This window comes from Squalius cephalus, assembly GCF_949319135.1.
Source record: "Squalius cephalus genome assembly, chromosome: 23".
Taxonomy (NCBI): Eukaryota; Metazoa; Chordata; class Actinopteri; order Cypriniformes; family Leuciscidae; genus Squalius; species Squalius cephalus.
This window is the reverse complement of record NC_137144.1, coordinates 25,972,066-25,984,690: the sequence shown is the minus strand read 5'-3', so window position 1 is coordinate 25,984,690 and position 12,625 is coordinate 25,972,066. Positions and strand designations below refer to the sequence as shown.

Below are 12,625 nucleotides of genomic sequence, written 5' to 3'. Positions count from 1 at the left end.
CCTTTTGTCCTCTCTGACGTGGATCAAACCAGCCGGAGACTGAGCAGTTTTGGGTATTCCAGACGGGACGCGGTAAGATAGATGTTTGTGTTGATGACAGATACTCGACCTCCTCTCAACACTAACATCAGGCTGGAGTATTTGCAAGGGGGAATTTATAATATAAGTATATTGTAAATCCAGTCAGGCGTCGCGCACGTTCAGCAAAAGCCAGCCGCTCCTCCTGAGGTGTCCAGCGTTGGATGAATGGGCGTACATTTTCAACAAGCACTCCCTCTTTGTGCAATACTTTAAGTGGTTTGTTTTTTTCAATAGTAATATCATACATTCTTCTTCAATATCTCGCCTTATGTTTATATTTATGACATACGACAGCCTGGAAGTGTTTGCATGCGTTTTAAACATTTAGAGTAAATTGATTTTGTTTTTAAAGGGATATTTGACCGCTGGAAAGATGAATGTGTATTTAAATTGGGTCATTTATGTAGTAGAAATGTGAAATTATTTTAGAAGTTGGAGCCTTCTAGACTGAGAAAAGCCAGAAAATGTATTTCTGGCTCATGTGGATGAAAGACTACAACTCCCAGAATGCACTTGCTTCGCTGCCCTACGAGGACACTCCCAAGCCACGCCTACCGGTTACAGAGGGCAGTATCGGAAGAAATGATACAGCTAGGCTACTAGTCGACTCGAAACTGAAAAGACGGCGTTTTATGGTGAGATCCCCCTATGGGCGGGTCGAACACATGCGGGACGAGCTCCTCCTACTGGCTGGAGTCTCTCGCCTCTGGACAGAAGAGCCTCAGATGACACTAAATGACCATTTTTGCGTCATCGGAGGTTTTTTTTCCAGACACACAATACAGAAATCTCTCGTCTCAGGGGGACATGAGGGAGGGAAGCACGGCCATTCGAAAATACTACCGGGTTTCTACTGATACAAAGCTTAATGCTAATCGGTGAAGTATTATTAAATTTACTGTTGTTTGCTAATGCCGATCAACCATTAAAGGAATGGTTGATCGGCATTAGCAAACAACAGTACATTTAAACAGGCCTTTGAACTGGGGAATTCTGGGAAATGGAGGATGATAAATCCTAAAGCGGTACAGCTAAAATAAGAGTTCTTAAGAGATGTGTTGATGTTCATTCAGATGTTCTCGAAAATAACGTTTAAAAGAATAACATTTGATTGAAACTATGTCTTGTAACAACCAGGATTTAAAGATTTAGCCGTCTAGCTTTAGCTTCAGATGTCGTCAAGTTTGTGGTTTTGTCAAGTCACCTTTATTTATACAGCGCTTTCTACAATACAGATTGTTTCAAAGCAGCTTTACAGAGAAAATAATGCAACAAAGTTTGTTTCTAGAAGAAAACACAGTCACAGTCACAGCTTAAGTAAGTTCAGTGATGTTTCATTTTTGTTTTAAAAAAGTTATTAATTTAGTTCATTTATATATATATAGCCGCTCTGGAGAAAACTGTGATATGATCATCCTGCTCAGTTTAGTTCTCGTATAATGGTGTCAATGCAGGCAGATCAATAATATTGTTGAATATTAAATTAAATTTGTGACCTCAGATCTTTGAAAGATATATTTATTACTTAACGGGCACTTATTACCCATTTTAAATATGAATGAGTAGGATCTTACAGTGGTTTAAAGGTATAGTTCACACAAAAAAGATTGTTTGATAATGTTTTTCCGAACATGTATGATGTTATTTTTCCGACAAAACAAAACTCTTTTCCATAAAATGACAAAAACGGTTCGTAGTGACCATGTTCATTACCAAATCTGCATGAAAGTTCTCCATTTGTCGGGTTTGAGTAAATAATGTCAGAATATGCTGAACTGTTCTTTTAAAAACAAACTTTTTACCCATCATGCTCTGTTACCCTCCTCCATTCTGGAGTTTTAATGTCGTGCTAAAAGACAATTAATGAGGCTCTTTGTACTTTTATAGACTTGTCTTGTTTTTAATTTCTTTTTTAATTATCCGGCCTTCACCGACCCGTCCTCCTCCCTGGGTCTCTCGGGGTCTTCCCGTAGCGTTCACGGTCGCAGCATCATCTGACTTCTGTCATATCATGCGTTTAACGAATCTCTCATTGGGTTCGGGACCTCGTTTCTCAGAGCGGCGTCTGCTGTCTCACCGCAGACTAATAGAGACTGGGGATGATAAATATATCACCGCTGGAGTCATCAGGTGCTTCGAGAATGGAAAACAAGTTATGTAAAGGTTGTCAAAATGTTCTTAATTGTTTATGGATCCTTATGATGTTGTTAGACGTTCTCACAATGTTTAAAGAAAACATGTTTGTTTTGCAAATTTATGCAACAATTTGAATTTGCATTTTACATTTGATTCATGCAACAATTTACCGATCAAAAGTAGACTCTTTTTGAATCTCTTCTGCTCACCAATGCTGCATTTATTTGATCAAAAATACAGTAATATTGTGAAATATTATTACAATTTCAAATAACTGTTTTCTATTTGAATGCATTTTAAAATGTAATTTATTCCTGTGATCAAAGCTGTATTTTCAGCATCATTACTCCAGTCTTCAGTGTGCCGCTCAAGAAACATTTCTTATTTTCGATCAATTTAACAACAAAATTCATTAAAAAAAGACATGCATACCCCAAACTTTTGAACAGGAGTGTGTGTTATTTGAAATTGCTGTATTGGCACAATATCTACAAGAATACCACCAGTCCCTGCTCCTAAATGAAGGCCGTTGTCGTTGTCACTTTGAGCTGTAGTTCGACACTCGGATGTCTTGGAAGAAACTTCTTGACGAGTGAGCAGGAGGATTTTGTCATGTGAAAGTGGGAAGGCATCGTTCCTGGATGGTTTACTCTCCATTCTTAGTCAAACTCACAATTCAGTGGGGTTTTCGTATAATAAAGTGACATGCAGGAGGTCTGACTCTTCATCCTTCCTCTTTTCCCTTCACTTTCTCTCCTCTTTCCATCTTACATTAACTCGCTTCTCTTCTGTCTCATCCCTGCCTCTGAATCATTTTTGCGAAGGAACCAGGAACACTTAAAGTTTGTTTTTCTCTAGAAATCCCACTACAGGAAAGTTGCTTTCAGTGCAGTCAAGCCATAAAGGAAAAGCCACAGGAAATGAAATCCATACTGTATCCTGTTTTTAATTCCATCTCTGTTCAGCATGACTGTGCCAGGCTCGAGATTCCTGAGAACTAATACATTTCCTGAAAGGAAAAGGCATCTCAACACCTCAACACATCCTCATCTCCTTGTATCTCTTTTGTTCCAGTCATGAGCGTTTTGCTGTGATTGGCGGGGGAAGCCTGCAGATCGTCAACCTGACAGAAGAGGATGCTGGGATATACGCCTGCCAGACGGACAGTGGCAACATGACCAGCGAGATCCAGGCGGAGCTCACGGTGCACGGTACGTGTCAAGAACAACTTTACATTAATCTCTTAGATGAATTGATTCACCAAACCTGCTGAGAGTCATCTGAGTCGTGAATGATTCAGTTCAGCGCTAAACATCCCCGTATGTAATTATGTGCAACATTGTTCATGCTTTTGAAGCGCAGACGTGTCTAGACAGCGTTTTCCTCTGCGGAGAAGGAACTTCAAAGCGTTGTTTTGTTTTTATTTATTTATTTTTTATGTTTGCTTTTTTGTATTTTTATCTCTTGGCTGATCATCAGTTTTATTTTTTCGGAGAGTCAATGTTTTGCATTGAATCTTAAAAGTGTCTGCTCTCGATATGTGATTGCATGCACAACTCAAACTCACAGCCATCGGTTTGACAGGACCAACCACCATTTTTTTTCTTCTTTTTTATGTGACGCAAGTAAATGGGAAGCAGATGATGCCACAATAATTGCCTGACATTCAACACAGTGGTAGTTCATTCAAAAAGCGCTGCAGAAATCCTCATGTGCAAAAAAACAGAAAAAAAATATTGCACAACGGGTCTTATGTAAAAGCGTCTGACATCATTGTAGCATTGGAGTGAATCTGAGGATTTACATACAACGGTTATTCATGTTTTTCTCACAGTTTATGTACGAGACTCAATGCGTGTGGTCAAATATCTGTTCGTCCAGACGGTTAAATACTGATTATTACATTTACATTCTTGCATTTGTCAGACGCTTTGGATAAAAGCATTTGCATTGAATTCAAGGTGATGGTGGTGTTAGTATTTGTTAAATGTTCTCTCAATATTTAGAGAAAAAGTTTTAGGTGCAATATTTTCACAAAGTGCTATACTATATTTCTTCACACTAAAATCTGTCAAGCTACTGAAACATGTTGTTGCTGTAAGTTAGTAGTGTTCAGTTAGTTCCTTCCCAACACTGGTTTAAATAACATGATGGTAGAGCCAAAAAGTGACAGTATTTTATAACACAACCCGGGCTTGACTTGAACTTTTTTGTTCACCAGCTGCTTTGGCTCATGGTTTTCCAAAGTTACAAGCCACTCAGCATTTTCACTGGCCACAATTTTGATATCGATACCATAGGGAAAAACTGCCAAATAGATATTTTTAATATTATCTCATAATTTGGCAGCATGTTTATTAGGTCACTGTCACTTTAAGAGCTGACGCACTGATCCATTACTGTTACACATGCGTTTTCTTTCTCAACTGTTTACGTTCACTTAAAACAAAACTGACGTGTGTTTACGTGAAAACTCGCCAAGACCGGCATTTTGACATTATTTTGTGTGTATTTGAATGTTTAAGCGCAATAAGCAGCAAAAAAGGACTCAGTTTATTACTGGGAGGTGGCTTTATGTGCCGCACTTTGGGTGTGAACACAAAATCTGCGGGAATGAGTAAAATTATGCGCAATATGCGCAATCCAACGCTGAAATTTAAGCCCTTTAACACCAACAATATTCATCCGGAGCAAATGAAACGAGTGAGTGAGGAGAGGCGGGTTTGTGTGTCACTCGCTGTCGGAGAGAGAGAAAGAGCAGCTGATATCGTGTAGCGATGGAAGCGTTGCAGATTTTTCTGAATCTTTATGTATAAAAAAAATCGATATTTTTGACAACACTCAGTTTATTATTTCAGATGCCTTTTTAAAAGACTACAATTGAAAAATATATATATTATATATAAAATTCAACCCGCCAAAGTGGCTGGTAGGAGTGACGGCGTTACACACCACTGAAATACACACACATTTGGGGTGTTGGCAGGTTTTAATGTCAAACCCTGAACACAACTCTCTATTCCATGTTCATAAATTAAGATGTTCATGTGAATGAAGGTGAGCGCACATTCAGGAAGGTTTTCTATTCACACCTAGAACAAAACTACAGGTGATCCCTAAGAAACAAACTCTACATCTTGGTGTTATTTCACATATGTAAAGCAGAATATTCGCTGTATAATCCAATGTAGTGCTGCAAACAAAACTCTGAATATTGTTCATAAAATTAATGGCCAAACTTTGCAAATCCAGCGACTAATTACGTTAAAAAGCATTTTTCTCAATTCTGATTCGCAGTCCCTGCAGTTTAATCATGTTACTGCTCACATCACACATAATTTAACAATTTCTCCAAAGAAAAATGGCAGATAAAAAGATTTGCAGAGACACAAATCGTTACAGTCCATAAGAATAATAACCTAGTTAGTTTTTACTACTTTATGACCACCCTGTTTTTTTTTCAAAAATCAGCGTTTATGTAAATCTCTTATTCTTTTCCATGGGATATTCTGTAAATGACCCAAAATAACCAAAGGCGGAAGATGCTCAATTGTTGCTTCTTGAACCTTTATAAACTGTTTCCTGGCAAACTGATCAAAACTGACTCATGGAAGTCAGATCGGAGCTTGAGCTTGTGAGAACTGTCAAGTCAAGTCAAAGTTTATTTATATAGCACAATTTATACAGCCGAAGCTGTCCAACGTGCTTTACAAAACATCATAAAACAAGAACACGTCAGACATGGGGAAGAGACATGTAGAAAAGTAGAAAATGAAAACAGACAACATTCGTAAAATACATTGTGACCGTGATTATTAAACGCAAAGTGAGTAAAAGTGGATTTTCAGCCGTGACTTGAAAATTGACACGTCAGGTGCAGATCTAACCTGAAATGGCAAACTATTCAATAATTTAGGGCCTGCAATAGATAAAAAGTTTGTGTGACCCTGATCTAAGAGCTCTGGAAGGATTGTATTGCACTGAAAGCTCAGAGATGTGGTGGGGGGGAGCCAGGTTATTTAAGCACTTGTAAACTAATAGAAGAACTTTAAAATCAACCCTAATGCCAACCGATTGGCGTAGACGGTCTGAAGCTGAGGCTATCTTTGATCTGACTCTGGAAATTGAGCCATATCATAATTGGATTTTCTAATGAGGTTATTTTTTCTTGTGAGACACTGGTGCTAGCAGAGATGCGAGAGATTTTAAATGCAGTATAACATCAAGAGTGAAGTAAGATAAAGCCGTCAGCAGCGGGGTGTGTGTTCGTGATCTCTTCACCTCCCTGATCCGAGCTGTTGTTTTCACTCCCTCCTGCTGATCCGAGCCGGAATAGATGCGGTCGGCCCATCCAGACACATTCTGCTGTTTTTTCCATTAGCTTTACTCGCCTCTCACCGGTATTGACGCACGTATGGGAAGGTTTGCGACTGAGCTCAGGAAGTTTAATCTCCCGTGGGAAGTCATGAAATCTGATTTCGGTTCTGATGGGTAAAAATAACACACTTTGTGTCAGACGGAAACACACACACACACCTCGGGAGGACGGCGTTTAGGTGTGTAAAGTTGCATGTTTTGAAAAACACTCATGCAGGTGCGCGTTTGATGGTTCCTGTACGTGTGTGCAACCGCATAAACGACCTACTAAAGGATTTTTGGGTTAAAAAGTGGTGTATCTTTTCTAGGTGAATGAACTTCCAGTTTTCTGTGGAAATCGACAGCATGTCACAGATGCTGTGTACAGATCTTAACTCACTTGGTTCATATTTTTAGCCTTCTTTCATGCGTGCTTGTGCTATTTTCATAATTTATGCTGTACTTTTAATGCTTCCAAGAGATATTTCTTGTGTTTGAGTCATTATCCATCTATCTTTTGCAAGGCTTTGGCTGTGACTTTGGACGAATAAATAAAACTGTGGTGTTTTTAAGAGCTTTTCTCGGAGATAAGAGCTGTGCCAGAGTTATGGAGTGAACATTTCTTCCTATCTCTGCTGTGAAACCCGTGTTGGGGTTATTAAATACTGACATTTTAATCTCTTAATAACTGCATGTGAAGTGACTCATAACTCTTGTGGCGCGGTTATTTTAAAAGCCGAGGTTCACATGCTGAGATTTTCCCCGGATTCCCTCTCAGATTAGCAGGATTGTGGAGAGCCGTGTGAAACGTTGTTAATACTGGCTTGGGTTACACTTTAAAAGTTACTCATAAAAGGAAAGGATGTGCTGGAATAATTCTGTGACGATCTGTAAGCGTATTACTTTCACAGTCATGCATACTACAGTCCTACATATTTAAGTATTTATTTACTTTATTGATTTTTTTAAAAATATTTTGTCTTCCAATTAAATACAATTCTCATCACATTCTCTCTATATTACATTTACAATATTTATTAAAAAAAAAAAATTTCTCCCCACCTATATTAATCAATTTAAATGTATGTATATAAATTAATTATATATTCTACTACTATATTATTATTTTATATAAATTAATTATTAAAAAAAAAATTCATAAGAATTGTTATATTTTTGAAAGTCACTTAGGCTGCATTTATTTGATACAGTAAAAACAGTAATATTGTGATATATATTTACAATTTAAAATAGCTGTTTTCTATGTGAATATATTGTTAAAATGTAATTTATTCCTGAGAATGTTCAGCATCATTACTCCAGCCTTCAGTGTCACATGATCCTTCAGAAATCATTCTGATATGATGATTTGATGCTCAAGAAACATTTACTTGCATGTTTTGTCACCCGTTTCTTTGGCCTCTCGAAATCTTCCCACACTTTCTGACGACATTACCACACGAATGTTAACTATCTGTCCCTGCCTGACTTCACAAATTCCTGTGGAGTTTTTTTTCTTTTCTGCGACTAACCAACCAATTAAAATTTAGTCGACCAAGCCTCTTCTCGTCGACTATTAGAGGACAGTGTTTACTGCGCAATGAACAAGTATATCATTGAGAACACAGCCGAAGTGAAACTCGTCTGGGGAAGCGAGATCGCACTCAAGTTCAAGTTTAAAAACAGCATAATTTACCAAGGCTGATGCTGGAGAGAAAGAACAGTGTGATTTTGTGCTTTAGAGACATGAGATCACAGCACAAACAGTCACTGCCAGAGATAGTTAGCGTAGCAGAGTTCAAGGAAATGAATCTCTCTCTGCTGACAGCACAGAGCTGCAGATGGAGAGCTGTTGATTTTCTTTGTCTCTTGTTGATTTTAGAAGGTGAAGCTGGGCGTAAAAACACAGAATCAGTCATCCTTGACGCACTTTTGTCAGACGGCGATAAGAAAACTACCTCTGAGTCTGAAACTCGGGTTATTTTTAGCGCATCTGTATTCTTCATCTGTTCTTCCCAGCTGAACATCCTCCATTACCTGCACATAAACATCAGGAGAGGTCGCAAACTAGCTTGGGTGCGGTTGCCATAGGAACTACAAAGGCAGATGAGAGGAAACACTTTACCTGCCGCTACCTGTTCCTGTTCGCACGAATCCCAGCTGTGCGATGTTGCTCTTTTGTATCCGTATGTACCCTGTGACCTCCGCTCAAGTTCATGCCTGCATTTATTGGTTTTCTTCTTCTAGTTCCTCCACGGTTCGTGACGAGACCCTCCAACACTTACGCCCAGGAGTCGATGGACATCATCTTTGAGTGTGACATCACCGGGTCTCCGCCGCCCACCGTCAGATGGATGAAGGACGGAGACACGGTCATTCCCAGTGACTATTTCAGGATAGTGGTGCGTTAGACCGTCTCCTCACTGCAGACTACACATCTCTCTGTTTTAAAAGCTCATATTAGCCAGTCCTGTTGATGGATAGATGGATAGACGGATGGATGGATGGATGGATGGATGGATGGATGGATGGATGGATGGATGGATGGATAGATAGATGGATGGATAGACGGATGGATGGACGGATGGATGGATAGATGGACGGATGGATGGATGGATGGATGGATGGATGGATGATAGATAGCTAGACGGATAGATAGATGGATAGATAGACGGATAGATAGCTAGATGGATAGATAGACAGACAGATAGATAGATGGATGGATAGACAGATAGATAGATGGATGGATAGATAGATAGATGGATGGATGGATGGATGGATAGACGGATGGATGGATGGATTGATGGACGGACAGATGGATGGATAGATGGACGGATGGATGGATGGATGGATGGATAGACGGATGGATGGATGGACAGATGGATGGACGGATGGATGGATGGATGGATAGATAGATAGATAGATGGATAGATAGACGGATAGATAACTAGATGGATAGATGGATAGATAGACAGATAGATAGATGGATGGATAGACAGATAGATGGATGGATAGATGGATGGATGGATGGATGGATAGATAGACGGATAGATAGATGGATAGACGGATAGATAGACGGATAGATGGATGGATGGATGGATGGACGGATAGATGGATGGATGGATAGATGGATAGATAGATAGATAGATAGATAGATAGATAGATAGATAGACGGACGGACGGACAGACGGACAGATAGACAAATAGATAGATAGACGGATGGATGGATGGATGGATGGATACCTGTTGCAACCCCTTTTAGCTGTAAGAATAGTTTTAAATCCTTATTTTATTTATTTATCTATTTATTTAGTTTTTTTTTATTTATTTAATTTTTATTTTTGTGAATTTTTTTTATTTGATTAGATTTTTTATTAGTATCATCAGTATTATTAGTATTAACTATATGAATACAGTTTTAAATCCTGATTTTAGTTATTGTCTGTCCATAAATAATAAATAAACACGAGATGCATGTAAAGAGCAGCTGAATGGGTTTGTTGTGTACAGTAATGGCTCATCAGTCTGAACCCTGTACATGAAAGTGCCAGTGACAGCCACCATTACTCATTACACAACAAAACTGTGTTGTGTTTAACATGTTGGTGTTCATTCTTCTGAAATGGTCTGTTTTGTTGTGTGTGTCCCCACAGAAGCAGCATAACCTGCAGGTTTTGGGTTTAGTAAAGTCAGATGAAGGTTTTTATCAGTGTTTAGCGGAGAACGCCGCCGGGAACGTCCAAGCCAGCGCTCAGCTCATCATACTGGATTTAGGTAAACTCCCTTTACACTGCATATATGTGTGTTTCTGTATTCCTGATGGTTTCTGCAGAAATCCTCGTCTTCATTAAGCGTGTTCAGAAAAGCTCAGACCAGCTTCAGAGCCAAATCCCTTCAGATCTCGAGTGTTTATTCAAGTGATGGGCTAAAGACTCGCCAAGACTCAACGATTGATCTTTTGACAGGAGTTAAACACTGAAATCATTATCACGGGATGGGCCGTAGCAGTCCCTCAGTGATGCTTTCTGGGGATGAGTCCAAAAGCTTTTGTGGCTTTCTATTTGATTATGATTGTTTTACAGCATGTCATAAGCGTGACATCTACATATTTACATGATCTGGATAAAATAGAAGTGCATTTGCCTGTTCAAACTCGTTGCGAGGGTGTTGTGGGTGGACGCGTTACTACCATAGACTGTAAAAAAATATGGACGTAGTGTCCGTGACGTCACCCGTTTCTGAAGAGCATTTTTGAAGCCCAAAGTGGGCGGAGCCGGTGTGGTGAACAAATGAGTCCTACCAGAGCCCGTCTACGGAGAGCCTGGCCACTCCCTATTCAGTCCTATTGTACCGAATTGTGGTTGTAGTTCCACCAGAGCTCCACTGGGGGCGATCGCCCATGAGTGCAGAATGAATGGGAGTCTATGGGGCTAGACGGCTAAATTTGTCTCTTTCACCCGATTGCCGTTGAGAAATCTCAGATTTGATTGTAGGTTTTGCAAGTTCAACATGGGTTATAGGTCGAAAGTTGAATGAACGAGTACTTATGTCCTTTCGATTTCTCACAGGTTGAGTAGTTGTTGCCCATAACACGCTAGCATTCTGCTAATGAACGCTGATTGGTCAGTGAAGGACTGATTACGACCAGAGATACCGCTTGATGGCATCGTGGCATCCGAAGCGGGACCAGAAACAAACAAAACAAAAACTCTTCTAGCACGTGTGTGTTTGCCTGTGTCAGCTGTGTTGTGTGTTTGCCTGTGTCAGCTGTGTTGTGTATTTCCCTGTGTCAGCTGTGTTGTGTGTTTACCTGTGTCAGCTGTGTCGTGTGTTTCCCTGTGTCAGCTGTGTTGTGTGTTTACCTGTGTCAGCTGTGTTGTGTGTTTCCCTGTGTCAGCTGTGTTGTGTGTTTACCTGTGTCAGCTGTGTTGTGTGTTTCCCTGTGTCAGCTGTGTTGTGTGTTTACCTGTGTCAGCTGTGTTGTGTGTTTGCCTGTGTCAGCTATGTTGTGTGTTTGCCTGTGTCAGCTGTGTTGTGTTTACCTGTGTCAGCTGTGTTGTGTGTTTACCTGTGTCAGCTGTGTTGTGTGTTTGCCTGTGTCAGCTGTGTTGTTTACCTGTGTCAGCTGTGTTGTGTGTTTGCCTGTGTCAGCTGTGTCGTGTGTTTACCTGTGTCAGCTGTGTTGTGTGTTTACCTGTGTCAGCTGTGTTTTGTTTACCTGTGTCAGCTGTGTTGTGTGTTTCCCTGTGTCAGCTGTGTCGTGTGTTTGCCTGTGTCAGCTGTGTTGTTTACCTGTGTCAGCTGTGTTGTGTGTTTCCCTGTGTCAGCTGTGTTGTGTAGTTCCCTGTGTCAGCTGTGTTGTGTGTTTGCCTGTGTCAGCTGTGTTGTGTGTTTCCCTGTGTCAGCTGTGTTGTGTGTTTGCCTGTGTCAGCTGTGTTGTGTGTTTACCTGTGTCAGCTGTGTTGTGTGTTTACCTGTGTCAGCTGTGTCGTGTGTTTGCCTGTGTCAGCTGTGTTGTGTGTTTACCTGTGTCAGCTGTGTTGTGTAGTTCCCTGTGTCAGCTGTGTTGTGTGTTTGCCTGTGTCAGCTGTGTTGTGTGTTTACCTGTGTCAGCTGTGTTGTGTGTTTACCTGTGTCAGCTGTGTTGTGTAGTTCCCTGTGTCAGCTGTGTTGTGTGTTTGCCTGTGTCAGCTGTGTTGTGTGTTTACCTGTGTCAGCTGTGTTGTGTGTTTACCTGTGTCAGCTGTGTTGTGTAGTTCCCTGTGTCAGCTGTGTTGTGTGTTTGCCTGTGTCAGCTGTGTTGTGTGTTTACCTGTGTCAGCTGGTGTTGTGTGTTTACCTGTGTCAGCTGGTGTTGTGTGTTTACCTGTGTCAGCTGTGTTGTGTGTATACCTGTGTCAGCTGTGTTGTGTTTACCTGTGTCAGCTGTGTTGTGTGTTTGCCTGTGTCAGCTGTGTTGTGTGTTTACCTGTGTCAGCTGTGTCGTGTGTTTACCTGTGTCAGCTGTGTTGTGTAGTTCCCTGTGTCAGCTGTGTCGTGTGTTTGCCTGTGT

The 12,625-nt window shown here is 40.4% G+C and overlaps 1 protein-coding gene across 7 annotated transcripts in view; it reads left to right on the top strand.

The window, feature by feature from the left end:
* neo1b (neogenin 1b) overlaps positions 1 to 12,625 on the top strand; it is a 128,293-nt gene that overhangs the window by 72,009 nt on the left and 43,659 nt on the right. For all 7 annotated transcript variants that reach the window (XM_079858905.1, XM_079858906.1, XM_079858902.1 and 4 more), the window contains exons 5-7: positions 3,292 to 3,428; positions 8,821 to 8,975; positions 10,227 to 10,347. In XM_079858905.1, the coding sequence (XP_079715031.1) occupies positions 3,292 to 3,428; positions 8,821 to 8,975; positions 10,227 to 10,347 (413 nt within the window). The remainder of the gene's footprint in view (positions 1 to 3,291; positions 3,429 to 8,820; positions 8,976 to 10,226; positions 10,348 to 12,625) is intronic.